Source organism: Malaya genurostris, chromosome 3 (assembly GCF_030247185.1).
Source record: "Malaya genurostris strain Urasoe2022 chromosome 3, Malgen_1.1, whole genome shotgun sequence".
In the NCBI taxonomy this organism is placed as follows: Eukaryota; Metazoa; Arthropoda; class Insecta; order Diptera; family Culicidae; genus Malaya; species Malaya genurostris.
In genome coordinates, this window is record NC_080572.1 from 129,086,168 (window position 1) to 129,105,568 (window position 19,401).

A 19,401-nucleotide genomic window follows, 5' to 3' on the forward strand; every position below is an offset into this window, starting at 1 on the left:
CTGTTTTAACTGATAAGTCCCGCACATACTCACTGCCCAAAACACACTCTATCAACGTATTCTACCTATTTTTCTACTGATTTTTGCGAATGAGCGCTGCTTTCCTCTTCTTAGATGGACGAGGCATTTTGAAAGATTCCAATACTTGAACTGCTTGTTTATTTTTTGCATTCCATAGCGACGGTAAATAAGACAACAAGGTTGCGGATAACTTGGAGGGGAAGCAATGTTTGAAATAGAAATAAGAGAAATGTTATAGTTTTTTTTTTAAATATTGAAATTTTAGATGGTGACGTACGAAAGTAGTTTTGATCCGTAATTTTATCAATATCAATGTGCGACTAATTGAATATAATGCAATTTTTAGTGCATTACAAGGTTTTTTTTCTCTAATTATGTATGGCATCACTGCCAATATAAAAGGGTGGTATTACCAATACTAAAGCAGACCGGCAAACTTTTTATCGTGGATTTTTGGAAAATTTTCAAAACCAGAACTGTGAGTTATTCAAAGGGTTTATAATAAAATGTTTAGATCAGAGGATAAGTTTACCGGTGAAGAACAACTCAAAAGAGTTTCATAAAGCTTACTTATGTCACAGAGCTATAATCAGCAGTTGAAATCTTGAGGTGAGTGAAAAAAGATAACATTCTAAGATGAAACCTTCTAATAAAGGTCCGAAAAAGTTTTGCACAAATCATTCTTCAGAGTTGATAATTTATCATAAACATATATCAATACGATGAGTGATTATGTCACCAAATTGCAGTAGCAATTCTACGCAACATATTTACCCCTACGCGTAGAAAAAACGTGTTTCATGGTTTGTTTACATCTAGAGCTGGGCAAAATAGCGGAAGGTGGAGTGGGAGGGTAGGTGGTTTCTTGGTTGCCATTTGTGGCTCGCTTCCATGGTCACCTTAAACCAGTATTCGAGCGAATTGCGCTGCGGTACGCTCCGCGCGTGCGGGTCGTAATTGAAAAATTCACTGCTCCGAAAGTATTAATCTTTTCACTCTGAAACTTTGACAAGATTGAGTTAAACCTCTATAGTTTCTTTTTTCAACAAAAAAAAAGAAAATAAATTAGGCCTAAGTTTGACTTTAACTGTAAAGGTTGTTTTATGGAATTGTTTATTTGAAAGTTAAGGAAAAGACGCACATTTTAGGTCTTGGACGAATTTTTGTATCTTTATTAGATTTTACAGTATAGGCTGAAAAAAAGAATCTTTGTCGAAAACGCGAAATTTCAAAAAATCATGTCTCGAAAATTCAGGTACCATATGGAAATAAAAAAATACGTGTCGAATATTTTCGAATTCTTTACCGAAAAAAATAGTTAGATAAAAAAAAAAATTTGGGTGGCGTAGAATGCCGCATATAACTATAAAATAATAGTGGAAAAAGTGTGTGTTGCTAATGTTCTCTGATATGCGTGGACCGATCTACAAATGATTTTTTTTGTTTGAAAGGTGACGTTTATGCGGAGGTTTTAGGCTATAGTACATAAGAAAAATCCTTCGAGAAAGTAAAGAAAAACTAGGAATTGGTTCGTTTGGAATTGAAGAATTGTATGAAGTTGTGAAATGCTAGTTGACTGTAGAGCAAAATATGAATACTAGATTATAATAAAATAGTTTCGCACCAAACGAGTTGATTTGTGCAAAAATTTCACTGAGCCTACTTAATTCACGTGCTTCTTTATTTCGAATAACATGTTCGATTAATTAAGGGCGCCAAATGAACAGCATACAGGTTTCCATTTTCCGATATATAAATTTGGGTTCAATGCCGTCAAGTCAAATTATAGATCGACTATAAGAAAAGAAAGTGATTAATGTTTTTTATGATTCGTTCTTCATAAAACTCCTTTGAGGAATCCTCTATTCACGATAGAATACTCTCTTCACGATAGAATTCTCTCTTCACGATAGATATAATTATTGCTGTCACATTGCGCTGAAATTTCATTCAGAGACAACAGGATTGAGGTATGCTGCCACTTTTAATTAACACAGCTAACTCAAACACCAAAACTATTCGGTACTCTACTTTTTGGGAAAATTCCATTTGAAAGATGTTTTTTGTTTGTTTTCCGGCTTAAATTTTTCATAAGCATTTCCCATGCTATACCTTTGAAGGATCCTTTGGACGAAATTTTGTGTAAATTTTTCTCGAAACGACCTCCAAATTTCGTCAATCGCTCGAAATTGCAAGCCCGGTTATTTATTTGAGTCCAAACGTCTTCAAATGGCCCAAACACGATCCAAATTGTATCCACCCAGAGTACTTCAAAATTTGAAATTATTTCCGTTCGCCTCCTGTTATTAAATTACATCGATGGAACCGAGATTTTTAAACTCATCGACATGTTTTGCCTATTCGAACGATTCACTCTCTTGCTCATAAACTGTCAATCTGATATTGGTTGTATTTTGCTTGGGTCATCACCAACAATTGTCAGTTGATTCATTTTTACGGAACGTGAAGGATGATACTTCTCACTGGGCGAGAAAAATACTATTCTACTTCACTCATAGAGAACAATCATGAGGGTAGTTCGATTATTCTGACTTTAGAGTATTCGAAATAATTTCCATCCAAAGATTATATTTGAGCTGTGAGAAGTTCATAGGGACAGCTACAGGTACAGAAATAGGAGGAACAAGTACATAAGGTAAGTTCAAGAAAAAATAAAGAAGATACAGGAATAAGTGCAGAAAGTACAAAACCAAGTACAGAAATGAGAGAAACAAGTACAAGAAGTACTGACACAAGTGTAGAGAGTGCAGAAAAGGGTACAGATTGTGCAGATGGTACAGATATAAGTACAGAAGTTACAGGACCAAATACAGAAAACACTGGAGCAGGTACAAAACGAACAGAAACCAATTTTGAAACAAGCACAGAAAGTACAGGAACAAACACACAAGTTACAGAAACAAGCACACAAAGTACAAAATAAAGTGCAGAAAATCGAGTAAGAAGTACAGAAAAAACCTGTTTTAATCCACCTAGTGGTGTAATGATGCCTTTCTCATGTACATATAATATTGTGGTATTCTATTCAAAAATTTTCTCTTCGATTTTTGAAAGAAACCAAGTGATTGTTTATGCATAACATACAGAATAAAACAGTGCTTTGATTGCGTAAGCCATCCTTAAGAGAACGACACTTCCGACACCGGAACCCGAGAACCGGTATAATCGAAGTCGGTTCGTACGGCCACCAACTAACATGACACACAAACTCTTCTAGTACGCACCTTATAACTCAGGATTCGGAACTCGGATCCGGACGAAATTCAGGAATTTCGTATAGGATCGGAAGACCTTTCATTTGAATCTAAGTTTGTGGAAATCGGTCAAACCATCGCTGAGAAAAGTGAATGAGATCCATTTTGGTATATATGACCACTATTTCCAATATTTCCGGAACCGGATACCGGGAACCAGGATAGCCGGAATCGGTTTGTTTAGTTGCCTACTGATAATGACTATCGATTTGTGTAGTTTTGAGACCAGTTTAAAAAAATTTTTACGTGTTTTGTTTCGCCGGTTTAAGTGACGGTGTACAATATTGAACACACTTTACCCTATAATTCCGGAACCGAAAGTCGGATCCGGATGAAATTCAGGAATTCCGTATGGGACCAGAATACCTTTCTTTTGAATCTAAGTTTGTGGAAATCGGTCAAGCCATCGCTTAGAAAAGTGAGTGAGATCCATTTTGGTATATATGACCACTATTTCCGGTACTTTCGGAACCGGATACCGGGAACCAGGATAGCCGGAACCGGTTTGTTTAGTTGCCTACTGATAATGACTATCGATTTGTGTAGTTTTGAGACCAGTTTAGCAAAATTTTTACGTGTTTTGTTTCGCCGGTTTAGGTGACGGTGTACAATATTGAACACACTTTTCCCTATAATTTCGGAACCGGAAGTCGGATCCGGATGAAATTCAGGAATTCCGTATGGGACCACGAGACCTTTCATTTGAATCCTAGTTTGTCGAAATCGGTTCAGCCATCTCCGAGAAAACCTAGTGAGATTATTTGACACATACACACACATACACACAATTTTCACTGGTCGGTTTTTCAAGTGATTGCATAACCTTTCTATATGAGAAAGGCAAAAAGTTCAAAGTTGCAAATGTTGTCGAGGCAGCAATTTTGAATGTCAAAAGAAGAAGAAAAAGTTTTCATTCCTCGCATTCCAATGATGCCCACTGATATTTCATTTCAATTTGAACGTCATTTTCTCGTCCATTTAACTCTTCCGTTACCGTCAATAATCATTATGAGTCTGTAGCGTGAATTTAAAGTTTTTTTTCGGATGGAAAATTGTATATTGCCTGTATACGTTTCGGAAAACCATCGGTTTTATATAGTTTGTCGTGTTGTCCGCGATATAAAAACCTGTTTTAATCCACCTAGTGGTGTAATGATACCTTTCTTATATCAATCATACTATCATATATAATACTGTGGTATTCTTCAAAAATATTTTCTTCGATTCTTAAAAGAATAACCGAAATCGGTTTGTTTGATCGACTACTGATAAAAACAATCAATTTGAGAAGATCTGAGGTCGATTTGGAAAACTTTTTACGGTTTTTCGCTCTTTTCAGTGATGGTATAAAATTGGAAGTGGAAGTCGGATCCAAATGATATCCAGGAATTTTGTATGGGACCACAAGACCTTTCATTTGAATCTAAGTTTGTGAAAATCGGTTCAGCCATCTTCGAGAAAAGTTAGTGCACTTATTTTCAAAATTTTTTGCACATTTTACCCTATAATTCCGGAACTGGAAGTCGGATCCAAAATATATTCAGGAACATAACATAATAATGAGACTACGATAGCTTTTTGATGTGGAACACATCTTTTTTTTCTATATAGGGGTGCAAATCAGAAATTCAAGAAAAACTACACGTAGAAATGTGGTCAAGTTTTAAACACATACAGCTCAGTCTGTTTTGTATCATTTATTAATATTATTTCATCATTTGATAGGAAATATTTCTACGTATTGATTTTATTTTTAATTGTATATCATTGAAATGTTGATTAATAGCTAGCAGTGTCCTATTTTGTCTGCAAAAATCTCCAGCATACCGAATTTCCCTGCCATAGTCGACGGTTTTGAAGGAGTAAGCGATGTATCAAATAGAGAGCATCGCTCTGATTGGTCAATCGATGCAAAAGCGAAGCAGTTGGAAGCACGCGAATCTATAAATAGATGCAAAATTAAAGCTAACGTTTCAGTCCTATTCCTAGCATGCTAGAGGTAGGTTGTTGCTAGACATCAAGACGTACCATAAAACGATTTGAAGCTTTAAGGGCTGATGCCAGTTGTTAGCGAAAAACCATGTCGCTCGCTGTGCGTATTACATTTCTCTTCATGCTCTCTCGTAAATGTGTAAAATGACTCCAATCAAAACGAAATTATGAAAGAACTTTCTAGTACTGAAACGAAATGGGTGTTCAACCCTACCGCATCACCACATATGGGTGGTAGTTGGGAGCGCTTGATCCGCACTGTTAAGAAAAACCTTGGATCCATCTATCCATCTCGTAGGCCAACAGATGAGGTGTTGCAGAATTTATTAGTCGAAATCGAACTCATCGTCAACTCTCGACCTCTGACCCATGTACCAGTCGACGACTATTCCGATCCCGCACTGACTCCTAACCGCTTCCTGCTTGGATCATCCAACGGATCGAAACCACTGAGCACAAGCGACAACAGCGGCCATGCTCTGAAGCAAGATTGGCGAGACATCACAAATTCTAGCCAGCCAATTTTGGAAACGTTAGGTGACGGATTAGATCCCAGCTCAGATATTAATTCTGATTCATTTACGTTCACTAAATGGAGTGGAAGGATAGTGGGTTTTTCCTTTGAAAATCTTGCTGTTGAACTGCGTTCCATTGAGTTTTATGGAGCAATTTTCGATGACCATGACACAAGGCATGTTCCTGTCAGATTTCTTGATCCAAAACCACAACTGTTCTGCATAAGTGTTGGTTCAATGGAGTTTTTTATCAGTACTCCAAGGTTTTCGATTGATTTAAACTTCGAGAGCGTTGATGGTTTTGTAAATGTACAAGTACCAGGATTTCCTCGTAATATTGAATGGAAACATTTGTCGTTGGATATGTTGAAGAGATTTTGTATGTCACAAATACTGTTTTTCTCAATGTTATTGCATGGATGTTCTACCAGATACGATTCGTTGTTGCCAACAATAGCGTTGGTAGCGTTTATTGCGATGATTTTGCCGTTTATGGGAATAGTTTCTATATGAAGTTGCACATATTCTCCTCGTCGAAGCTTGGGAATTTTGATGAGGACTATTATGTCTGAATCGTTATGAAAAGCTACAGGTTCCAGAAACTCATAAGTTTGATCGTAGCTTTCCATTGATATGCCTTGTGATTCCAACAGTTGCGTTGCAAATTCCAGTTCTGGAGGTTGTAAGAACGTTTTTGATATTATACCAAATTTCGATAGTTGTATTGATTCGAAGATTGTCATCAGCTGGTGGTGGATCATGTCGATGTTGAAGATGATGCTGTGTACGTGTAGAATGTGTTTCCAGTCGATTGGCCTGTCTAAACTCAACCTAGCTTGTTTTATGATGCTATCAATTTTTATAGATTGTCTATAAGCTTCTTTTGTTAAATTGTTAATTCTGCCTTAAAATAACTCATTTATTCTGACCTGTTCATTGTTTTCTGTAATTAAAGCATTGTTTGAATATTTCAAAGATTCCAATTGATTTTCAATTTTGAGTAAATCTTCATTATCAAGGTTTCCCGTTATCATTTTTATAGTAGATCCAAGAAAATTGAGAGATCTTTTTGTTTTCCTTCGTTTTATAGTTAGATTTTCTAGTACAAAATAAGCTTGGCTATGTTTTTGTTTTAAAATGTTGACTATTTCGATAATATTTGAATTTTCTTCTAGTTTGTTGATAATTGTTTTATATTGTTTTAAGATAATTCTAAATGAATACAGATTGAATTTGTGAATTAGTGTGTGGGAACCTTCTTTTAAAAAACGGGTTTGGTTTTGAAAGCAACAATGCCTGGATTGTTGATTAGTTCGATTATTTCTATGTCAGAAGGACTGATGAAATCACACCACAGAAGTATGATGCAACAATAAATTATAGTAACTCTGGGTGTAATCTTCCAGGGTTCCTCGTTATTGAAGGATTTAAATCCACCGCTTTAGTTGAGATCCTCCAATTGATTGACGCGAATCGCCTACGGGGTAAGGGATGGCTTGCGATGCTTCTCGATGAAACTTCTCCGCCGGTCAGCCAACGTTGCGGGTTGAACACTAGTTTGTTAGTTTGACTTAATAGTAAACTTTCACTTCACTAGTTAGAGTCTCTTCACTAAATCGTAGAACGAGCCGTACGACTGCGCCACTTATGTACTTTATTTCATTAGTAAGTTTATAAAAAATGTTATACATTGATTCACTTGTTAAGACTAACACCGAACTGGTTCACTTCTTAAATCGAACTGACTATCTTGTTCTGCCTGAATGTTCGTTAGACCTGACTACATAGCTCTAAACTATTGTATCAGCGGTTATCCTGTCCAAACATGTCGAATCGTCGATGCGGCGTGGTGGTTTCGGCTGATGCAATTACTAATGGTTCCTGGCTGATGCAACCACGGTGGCCGGATGTCTGCTGCGATGTCAGCGGTTAAATAATTGGTAACAGGGTGGTTGACATCTCCACGCGTTGGATACACTGGCGTCTTACTACTGGCGCGTACTTTGCTGAGGTCTGTGCGTACGAGCCATATGCTATTCGGGTTCGTCCATAACTATACATTTTACATCCTCAGTAAAAATTCGATGTAAAAAACCCTTTCTTTGTTGCCTTTGAATCGTTCCTATGGAATTTATTCGCCTCGTTTTAGAATCATTCCCATGGATTTTAATCGTACAGAATCTGCTTGTTGAGTCACTTCCAATTATTCCGCAAGCTCCTCTTGCGTTTGACTCGGGTCTTCATCGAGTAATGCCTCCAACTATTTGACTTCGATTTTTTTGGTTGTTCAGAACGAGACCTGTCTTCAAAGTAGAAATATCCATTCTTGCAACGTCAAAACCATTTCCTACATGATTGATAAGTTGGAACATTCGCACCATGAACACCCACAAGCATTTGATGCGCTTCAGTTGCACCGCAAATGCTGCTTAGTTCACACAAAATGGCTTATAATTAAAACAGTAAAAAACAAGGTTTTAAATAAAGATGTCTAACCTCTTGAAACTATTACCATCATTTGTTACTGTCCAATATTCATTACAGTCAGAGCCATGGACCGAACTAATTTGTATTCACAATAAATTTATACTTACATGGTGTCTACTGCCATTAACTGTTCCGAAAACTGTTTGAGTGAGCGTAGATTTTCTGAAGCATCCAATTTAGAGTTAACATCTTGATCAATAAACTTATAATCAGTCTGAAAATGTCAAATGTAATATTATTACGTATTCTAGTTTCAAATACTTTTCACAACATTACTTCAACCTTAAACTTCCGATCAATCATATCGCTATTCGTTTCATCGGACTTTATGGTAGACACGCTATTTGAGTCAAAACGTGTATTTTCAATACAACTGAACTTTTCTCTCAATATTTTGACGTCATCCCAGTTTGAAATACCTAAAGCATTGAAAATGTTGTCCAAACAAACTAAGCTTTGATCTTCCCGTGCATAAGTATCCATGAGCTTCACTACAGTTTTATCCACGAGAAACCCAGCTTGCTCCATAAAACCATGTAGAATATCCAAGAACTGATCCCGTTCGTTAAGGACGCCTGTTGAAGCAAAATATGAATTTTCTGTGAATGTGAATAAACTCTTATGTGACCGTACTAATAACTAATGTGACCGTACCAATATTCATCTCAAGGACCGTTCATAAACCACGGGGACCAAATAGATTCGAATCCATGCAAAACCATACACGCACTCGCATTTAATTAAGCTAAAAGATATTTTTCTTTTGCGTATTTTATTGGCTAAATTTTCTCGAATATGACCCATTTCAATTACAGGATCAATGCAATCAAGAACAGGTTTTTTCACTGTCAATATAGAAATTTGATTGAGATCTGTTTAAAAAACGTGGTCTAACAACTTGGCAATGCGATGATACTTTTTTTACTGATTTAAAATTCGTCTGCATCAATATTTGTTTGTCTCTCAAAAATTTTGACTAGAAAGAATGGTAATTGATTGCTTTATTGAAATAAATAGGACAGAATATTTATTAAAATAAACAGGACAATTTCAATAAGTATACATATTTTCTCGAACATATTTGAGTGATACGAAAATTTCGTCGTTTTTTCGGTGGTTGTAGTTGAAGATAATTACAATCGATTCAGCTATAAAAATGTATTGGTTATCACTTTGAATTTGAACAAAACCACATTTAGCACCAATGCCAAAAAATATTCGTGACAAAATACTGTGCTGAAATGTACTGTATTCAATCCGTCAATCACTGAGAAATGATTATATTGCAAATTGTGACTAATTTTGATTCCAAGCGTCATTTCGTTATGCTTCATTCGTAATCCGTACTATTGAGATATGGCGGAAATGTCGTCGGCACAAAAATATCGATATCTCCATGAAAAAACCATGTTTTGTTTTCAAGGTGAAATGTGACAGTTTTGCCAAAAAAACTGAAAATTTCGACATAAATGTTTGTATTATTCAGGAAGTAATCATCAGCTCTCAAAACAAAAACATTCACATGCATACTTCCAAGAGGACCTTTCATTTGCAACTGATTTGATCAAAATCTTTCCAGCCATCTCTGAGATCTACGCCCCACTTTTTTCGCACACATATACGCCCTTATTCTGAATAACGACGTATTGGTTTTTCGATCGAATATGGTTCGGTCGAATCCTAGCTACCTTTGATTTTGCTAGCGTTATTAGGAATACGAATGAAATACGATCGAAAAAACGATACGTCGTTATTCAGAATAAGGGTGATACAGACACACATGCATACACACAAACATTTCCTCAGTTCGTCAAGCTGGATTTCCAAAGTCGACTTACCCATCATTGTATACCCGTCCTCAAAATCGTTTTTCATTGAAAACACTCGTGAAGTGTTTTGCTCGATTCGTGCAGTCGAGCAATCAAAACAGGTGTCAAATAGTGTCAAAATAGGTGTTACCCTCATATAGAAAGAATTTTTTTGTTATATTGTTATGTTTTATACGTGAAGTATTTTACAGATATGTAGTGTTGATTTAAAAAAAATGTGGAAAAAACTTCAGAAATTCTCCAGTAAAAGTAGGGGCTCCAACTTCTCATATTAAAAATGGCTCAACAATGGACCTCTGTCTGCCGGGATTGTTTAACCGAAAAATGGCATTCGGTTCAATGGTCTGATTTAAAATCGGCAAACGAAGGCCTCCCGTTGAGCGATCGATTGGAAGTTCATTGGACCAATGATCCAACGTATTGGACCAACGAAGGGCCACCGTTGCACATTTTTTCTAAGAGGGTGATTTGCACCGCACGAAAAATATGCGTTTTCAGGGTGTTTCGCGAGCAATTATTTTGCACCCGTTTTCTTTTCCGAGCAACAAGCGTGCAAAAAAAAACTCCACAAAACCGTTTCATTGATCGACTTTTAGGGCAAAACACTGGCACCGAGTTAGTAGAATCAATAAAAAAACGACATAAGTCTTTCGAAATCGATTCAGGCATCTCCGAGAATTATTGACGCATTTAAAACACTCGAATTTATCGGTTACGTTACATATGAAATTACATCTACCGAATCGAAAATGTTCCCCATAACCAGAGTTGGTGATTGCCGATAATTTGACAGAAGCTGCTTGATATTTTTATATATTGTATACAACATTTTCAATCCGGTAGAAGTATACAACATTTTCAATCCGGTAGAATTTACCAAGAGAGAATCACAAGTTGACAATTATCGCAGAAAATCGAATTGATTCCACACAGCATCGATCGTTATCAGACTGTACATTTTTAAGGGTCGTGAAATACTCAGAGTATGCAGTTTAGCGAAGAACTGTAGAAAAATGCTCTCACGGTTCATGCAATGAGAGACACGAGTTCTTGTAGTATCTTCTACCGGATTGAAAATGTTGTATACAATAAAGATAATAATCGTGCAGCTTCTGTCAAATTATTGGCAAATCACCAATACTAATTGTAAATATAATAAAAGAGTTAACATCCAGTCTTGAGTGCGGTTTTAATTCTATGTCTTTTGATACGTCCCTCTTATAATTCGGAAAATAGTTCTTTATTAGTATGAGATATCGCTTATCCCCATCGTCGATATAATGTACACAGAGCATACATATATCACACGGCTGTTAAACTCAACCAATGATAGTGCTTCACCTCGAATGCATGCACTTAAACAGTTATAAATATGAGAAGCGGACAATTTCTTGCTGATTCATCGAAGAAAAAAGTTTCACCTGTACCACCTGTACTGCCATTACTGCTATTGGACACAGTGAATTTCCCAAGCTGAATAATCTGCCGGATCCAATGCACCCGCCACCTGGTTTAAAACTACTGATGATGGCCCTACTGTAAACTGTACTCCGCTATTTACGTCTGTGGAGTTGATGAAAATTTTCGTCGACATGAGCTCTGCGCTCCGTGGTTGCAATACGAAATTTGAGCAGATTCAAGTGCTCGGTTCGTTTATTATCCAGTACGGTGTGTGAAACATTAAAAGTGATGAATTAGCATGCCTGCTCAGTGCGTCAGAAGCAAGTTAAACTATCGGATTTCGTAAGAACACAGCACGATATGTGTATTATCACGGAAACAACTTTCTTACCTAAGATGTCCTTTTCAATACCGAACTACGTCATCATTCGCCTGGATCGAACCCACGGGCGGTGGTGTTGCGATTGCAGTCAAAAGCGATGTGAAGTTTGCTGTACTTCGTAGCCTCGGTACAAAATTCATCGAATCGCTAGGAGTTGAATCGGATACCATGATCGGAAAGATTAAGTTTATCGCAGCATGCTGCCCTAGACAGTGCTTACCGAACCAAGGAACTCAATCACAACTAAGAAATGGTCTGCAGAAGCCGACAAGAGGATGAAATATATTCATCATTGCGGTGATATCAATGCCAGACATCAAGCATAGGAAAATTCCATAAATAATCGAAATGGAGCAGTGTTGAACGACGACCTTCAAAACGGTTACTACACTATCCCGAGTTCGGACAGTTCAACCTATGTTGCCAGATTAGAGACCTGCTCCATCATCGACCAGTTTATCACCAATCTTGCTGAGAACATCTCTCATCTTGTCATCATTGAAAATCTCAGTTCCGACCACTATCCTTTTGTGGTGGAAGTTGGGTCCGGTGTTGAAACCTAGCAACGTACTCGACGTGATTATCATCATGTCGACTGGTTAGCATTTAGCAGCAGTGTGGACAACAACATTAACTACGATCGACATCCGCAATCAGCAAAGGACATCGACAGACAACTAAATGAAGTTGGACGTCCCATCGCCAGAGCACGTGAACTAAACATAAGAGAAATACCAATATTCCGTAAATCTATCACAATTGATTCTCCCACTAAAACATTGATTAGGTTAAGAAATATTTATCGAAAGCAATACCAGAGATCAGGACTCAGGAAAAGAAAACTTCAGCTAATAATCTATCTATTTTTGGAAATTGTCTAAACTTCTTAAAAACAAGCCGGAATCGATACCACCTCTACGTCTGGATGACTGTTGTTAGTTCCCACCTTCTCGGCCAAGACATGTTCAGTCCGAAACTGTTGATAGAATGCCTTTTATATTTGCTGCTAATCACAGAATCATAGAAGAAAAATTTAAAAAATTCATCAAAATTTAAAAAAATATGAAAGCTCCGGGTGCTGACTCTATTTTAAACATAGAACTCAAACACCTAAGCTTTAGATTTTTCCAACATCTAGCATCTATTTTTAAATAATGTTTGGTGCTTAGCTACTTTCCTTCTAGTTGGTAAGTGGCCAAAGTAATCCCAATAAGAAAAGCCTGGAAAGGATCCCATCTGTCCGAAGAGCTATCATCCGATCAGTCTTCTATCTGCACTGTCCAAAATGTTCGAAAAACAATCCTGTCCCTGTTAGAGATTGCAGACACCAATAAAATTTTTCTTGAAGAACAATTTGGGTTTAGAAGAGGTCGTTCTACTATTCATCAGTTGGTCAGAGTCAATAACACCCTCTCGAGGAATAAAGCTGTTTCAAAAACATCTGGCATGATGTTGTTAGACGTTGAAAAAGCGTTTGACAATGTCTGGCACGATGGCCTAATTCATAAAATGCATCATCTCAACTTTCCAATCTACCTGATAAAAATAATTAGAAACTATCTGTCAAGCAGAAGTTTCTAAAAATTTGTTAACAACATATCATCAGATAAATTTAATTTCCCGCCGGTGTTCCTCAAGGTAAAATATTCCGGCTCTTCCGGGCACTCTCACTGTTTGCCCATGACACCTCCGTCATCTACAAAGACCGCATAATTCGTTCATTAGTAAACAAAATGCAAAGAGGAATGGATTTATTGGTTGATTATTTCAGCAGTTGGAAAATATCCTTCACGGAACTAAAACTCAAGCTGTTATATCTCCACACTCTAAATCTCCCCGTCTTTTTCCACCTGAGAATAACACAATTAAATTAAAATAAATGAGGCAGAATGGATAGCAAGTTTCTCTTTACACAGAAAGAAAAGATGAAACTAACATGACATGTAAACTGAAAGTACTATGAAATAAACATCAGTTGAAACGAAAATCTGATTAAAAACCATGTTTGATGTAAAATTACATTAAGATTCATTTAGTTTTTCATTGAACAAGACTGTATATTTACAAACCGCTTAGTTTTGTAATGTAACTTTCCATTCAATTGTCTGCTCCAAATATGTGCACATGTGCAAAATAGTGTTAAAATGCAACATTTTATTGAGATCTCTCTACCCATTGATTAACAGTCAATCTAAGTTGTAACCTCAAAACAAACTATTTGTTTATAGGCAAATAGTTTATCCAGTCATTGAGTATGCAATCCCAGTTTGAAAAAATTGCGCAAAATGTCACAAAAACAAGCTCCAAATCGTTCGAAACAAATTTTTAAAAATGATTCTGAATCTACCTCCATGAACTAGTACTTCCCATGTACATAAGATTGCTGAACAAGAAACAATCGAGTAGAAATTTGAAAACACACACAATAAGTTCAAAACTAAATGTTCAACTTCTGAACATGCCATTATTAGAGCGCTTTACAGCTAGAGTTAGGTTAGGTTAGTTTAGGTTAAGTAGATGAAAATATACAATTTCAAGGATATAAATCCAAACATGAAGTAAAAGTCGCTAACAATGTAGGACTAAAACAACAAGAAATACAACTAAATTTAGACTAAATAGTAGATGTGAAGTTATGAATGTCTCACTAAAATATTGTAGCCACTGTATATAAATGTTGACAAAAAATGGATAACAAATAAAATATATAATGTAAAAAAAATCTTGTTGTTTCTTGACACAAACTTTGAAGGCGACGAATCTCAAAAATAAAAGGAACCAACAGCAGCAGCAGCATACCATCAAATAAGAGGCAGCGATATTCGGACGAAGATGAAGGCCGATAAGCGGGAACCGGACAAAGCGAACGACGACAACACCATAGATCCATAAGAAGTAAACGGCATTTTACATGCTTAGGTCTTAGGTTTGAGATCGACTTGCGATCACTAGATACGACCGTGAATAATTCGAAAAGAGTGCCTTAAGAGCCGTCCTACTGTCGGAACAAAAATATATCCTTTTACCACATCTATTGAAGTGCCGATTGTATCCCACACAGAATCGCGTAGATTTCTGTTTGGTGCACAGTACAGTACCCATTTTCACCTTTCTCATATAGAAAGGTTGTGCAATCACGGTGAAAACCGACTTTTGAACCAAGGACCGGAGGGCTGAGTGGCATACACCATTCGACTCAGTTCGTCGAGTACGCCACACGTATTCACACGCATACACACACATACATACACACAGAATTTTGGCTCGACGAACTGAGTCGAATGGTATATGACACTCGGCCCTCCGTTCAAAAGTCGATTTTCACAGTGATTGCATAACCTTTCTATATGAGAAAGGCAAAAATTGACGACATGTCGTGTGTTTAACTTTGATGGCCAGCGCTAAACTCAATAGCACATAGGGATGCAAAACGTCACCGGGCAGAAAAAAGTGCTACTCAAGCTCCAGCGGATTGTGGTACCAATCAGCTCCATTTAGCAATCTGTCCGTACGTAATGTTCCAAAGACGCCGATAGATTTTGGCTTTACCTCTCTGATCATGTACGATGACGTAACAGGGGTGTAACAGAACCAATGGATCTGGTACGGTTTGTGCAAAAGGGATAGGATGTTAATAGCTTTTCGTTTATATCTTATAAAATTCCAAGCCTGACTTAAAAGCTAAAGCACTGGACCCATTATCTTGACTCGTCGGAATATTCTTCCCTGGATTTCGTGCATCTGCCAAAGAACTCAGATCGTCGTGTTCGAAAAGTTCCTGAATGAATCTATTTCCATGCGCAGTACTGTGGACGGTGGAAACCTTCGGGTGAGTATTTTTCAATTAATTCTTCTTTCACTACACTAAATGACCCAACGTTGCAGCATGAGGAACGAGACGAAGAACAAATCTGGATGTATTACCAAAATGTTCGAGGCTTAAAAAATAAAATCAACGAGGCTGACTGTAATTCAGACATCATCATTTTAGCATAGACTGGACTCGACGACCGTATCAACTCCCAGGAGCTATTTGGGAACTACGGCGCTGTTCGATGGAATAGATTTTTTGAATCTTTATCAAGCGAATCAACAAAGAAATCATCTCGGGCGATTAGTCAATCTAAGCGTCCATTAGCGAATGACCGTAATGGTGCTACTCTGTTACCCGTCGACCGACATCATCCACTTTTAATTGTTTCGGTGCCAGTTGGCAGTGTGAACAATTAACGGCACTCGGAGCCTATTCATCTAGTAGAAAAAGGCGGGTGGGTAATGTCAGAGACATAACTGGATGTCGTGAATACGAAAACAACTGACACGTTCCTTAACACTTCCGAATATCAATTGTATGAATTATGCACGCATTCCCCTTTTTCACATTTTTCGCAAAAACAAAGAAAGCTTCACTTGATCTCGATTGCTGTGAATTTCACACAGCGAAAAGTGCACAAATCTAAACAAACTGTTCTTGATTTGCCGTAAACTGAGGATATTTCCCTACGATTTGCAAACAACAAATCCTAATAGTTCTTTAGAAAACTTTTAGAGCCATTAGAACGACTGATATTGTGCAATGCTCTCCACCGTTGTTTTTTTCCCAATGCACAGCTGTGACGTAATCGCTCTTGTCGAAAGCGTGCAGACGACACAAAACAAATTTGCTCGCAGTGGCGATTGAATCCAAACTGATTGAATTTTTGTTAAGAGATTTCCTTTTATGTGATTTCGTTTGTAGCTTTTTCACTAATGGGCGGTCCTAACGGCTGTAAAAATAGCCGCATACAGAATTTTATTGTGGATTATTTCATTTCGGATTTGTATAATTTATTGAAAGAAACTATCAATATGCTATAGGGATTCGTTTCTAGCATTCACAAGGGCCAAATTGAGGAACTCACTGCGATATTCACCACTTTTCGGAACATTTTTCCCGGACGATTTGTTGTACAGCAGCAGATATTTTGTTCTCTTCCTTAGAACGCGTTCTGATTGGCTGGTGTTGACATGGAGCAAATGAGACAGGTTTTTCAATAGTGTACTATTGAAATACTTCAATGCTTTTGCTATACACGTTTAAATTGAAAAATTTCGAATCTATTGGTAGTTAGATTATATAAATCCTTTCACAGATCACTGAGCTATGAGCTTTAAAAATACGAGAAAGGCAAACGCGCCTTATGAATTATCCTCTTTGATATTCGTTTATACCAAACATTTCAGAAAAGTTTAATTTTGAATTATTTGAGACTATGTCACAAAACTGAAAATTTTATCATAAAATTGTGATCATATTTCCGATGGCATGTCGCAAGAATTATGTTGATTCATTAGATACAACAATAGATATTCACGATCAAAAACTTATCACTCTCTCAGAGGGTAAATTTTGAAAAGGCACCCCATAGTAAAGTAAGTCGTATTCACGACAAAATTTATCGTAAATCAAATTCTACTGCAGAACATTTGCGTTCATTTAAGAACATTTAAATTCTACTGTAGAACATATATGTTTGCAAGTTATCGATCAGATAATTTAAATGAAACAGCAACGGTTTTCTGCGATGCGCTAGTTCAACAGTTTAGTTCAAATTTGCCTTATACAAAATCCAAGTTATGCGGTTTCAAACCGATCTTCGCCAAAATCTCAAAAATTTCTGGAATGTGATTTCCAAACGCAAATCTACATCAGTTTCTTCATCAGTTCCTTCATCAGTTCCTTCATCTGTTTGTTATGGTAATGTTGTATTCAAACCAATATTGGAACCTTGCAACTTATTTGCAAAGTTCTCGAGAACTTAGTACGCATAGACACTTTTGATATTACTCCCGATATGGTGGTTGCAGCGGCAAAGAAATTGAAACGATTATTCTCGGCCGAGCCAGATGACATACCCACAGCAGTCTAAATTCATTGTGCAACTGTTTTAGCTCTGCATCTCTGCATGATATTCAACAAATCACTTGAGCAAGGAATTTTCCCGATTATTATATGTTTCCTGTGTAACCGGTAATAGGAATAATTGTTACGTATCGTTTTGTATCACACTACTGGTGGCTGCTTTTCAGCACCGGACCGCCAGTTCAGGGTCGTTTAACTTTTGGGTCTCCTGGAGAATCTTCACTTCACTATTTTTAGGGCGGACTTTTCTTCCCACCTGTGGTCACTGAGCGAATCGTGTGCGGCGGAAACAAGTTACATACAAAAAAAAACTAAACAAAATGGACGACACAGCTTGTATATCAAAAGACCGCACAATTTTAAACTTAGGCAATATATTTTGCAAAAAATAGAATATTTAACTTTTACTACTTGCGCAAGTTTATTGTCTGGTAACTTCTCCTCGACACTCCGTTGCGGCCGTGATGAACGTTGGTCGACTTGATGATTTCAGCGGACGACGAGGGGCGGGACGGCAGTGGCTTCGGGGCGGCGGGACAGCAACTCGTCTTCAGATTAAGCTGCAACTCGGCCTGTCTGTAGCGGAGGCCTTCGTCCGAGGGTAATACCCGGAGAGTGGTACGGCACGTACTATATTCTTCGTTTCACCGAAAAGGCACACACGTCGGGCTAACAGCAAACGAACTTAACCGGTCTAGTGCACTTGTCCCGAATCAAACGTTCGTGTACCTCGGTACTAAATACTGATCCCTTTGGATCCACTTATACCAGAATTCCAATAACGGAACGAAACGGATTGTCACTTTTGGTGGGTGACACGCTGTTGCAACCTTCACTCTACCGGGTCAACAAAATACTAGCTCCCGCTTAAGGGTTTTCCCGCGGTTTTATCGGCTTGCTGTCCATTTTCCATCCCAATCCCACCGCCGCCTTCAAAGCATGCCACCCCGCATTTTATGCTGCGATGATGACGATGATGACGACGATGACAGTGTGTAGACAGATGACGGTTACAATGTATTATCGTTTTCTGGTTGGTGTCTTGATTAATGTTTGTACCTACTACACTTGTTTCCTTTTATTATATAAATATGTAATATGATTTGATGTATGAATGGTATTGAACAATAACAAAGATATATATAAATTGATGAATATAAATAAATGAATATTTCTGAATAAATAATATATAATTTAATAATAAATATGTAGTAAATAAATGTCAATAAATAAATTTTGAACAAAATAAATAAATAAATATGTTGACAAATAAATAATTAAATAAATAAATAGAATAAATAATTGAACAAAACCCTACTTTTGACACCAACCTATGCTATTGAGCAGAACTTAAACGTGACTCAAACATGTAAACACGGAGTATGAACGCAATTGACGTTTAAATTCTACTCAGACATTTACTGACAATGAAATAAACAAAAATATACAATATTTGAAAAAAATATACAAGCTGGACTCAGTGACCAAAGGAACAACATTGTGACCAACGAATAACAGGTCACAATTTTCCCCGACTCGGTTTAAAAAAAAACCATAGGTTTTTTTTTCGAACAAAAGCCGACTTCTAATGCGACTA

The 19,401-nt window shown here is 37.2% G+C and overlaps 1 protein-coding gene across 2 annotated transcripts in view; it reads right to left on the bottom strand.

Annotated features, from left to right (window-relative positions):
- Positions 1–19,401, bottom strand: part of LOC131439081 (dynein regulatory complex protein 1 homolog) — a 248,026-nt gene that overhangs the window by 27,789 nt on the left and 200,836 nt on the right. For both annotated transcript variants that reach the window (XM_058609668.1, XM_058609667.1), the window contains exons 7-8: positions 8,567–8,865; positions 8,398–8,504 (exon numbers count right to left, since the gene is read on the bottom strand). In XM_058609668.1, the coding sequence (XP_058465651.1) occupies positions 8,398–8,504; positions 8,567–8,865 (406 nt within the window). The remainder of the gene's footprint in view (positions 1–8,397; positions 8,505–8,566; positions 8,866–19,401) is intronic.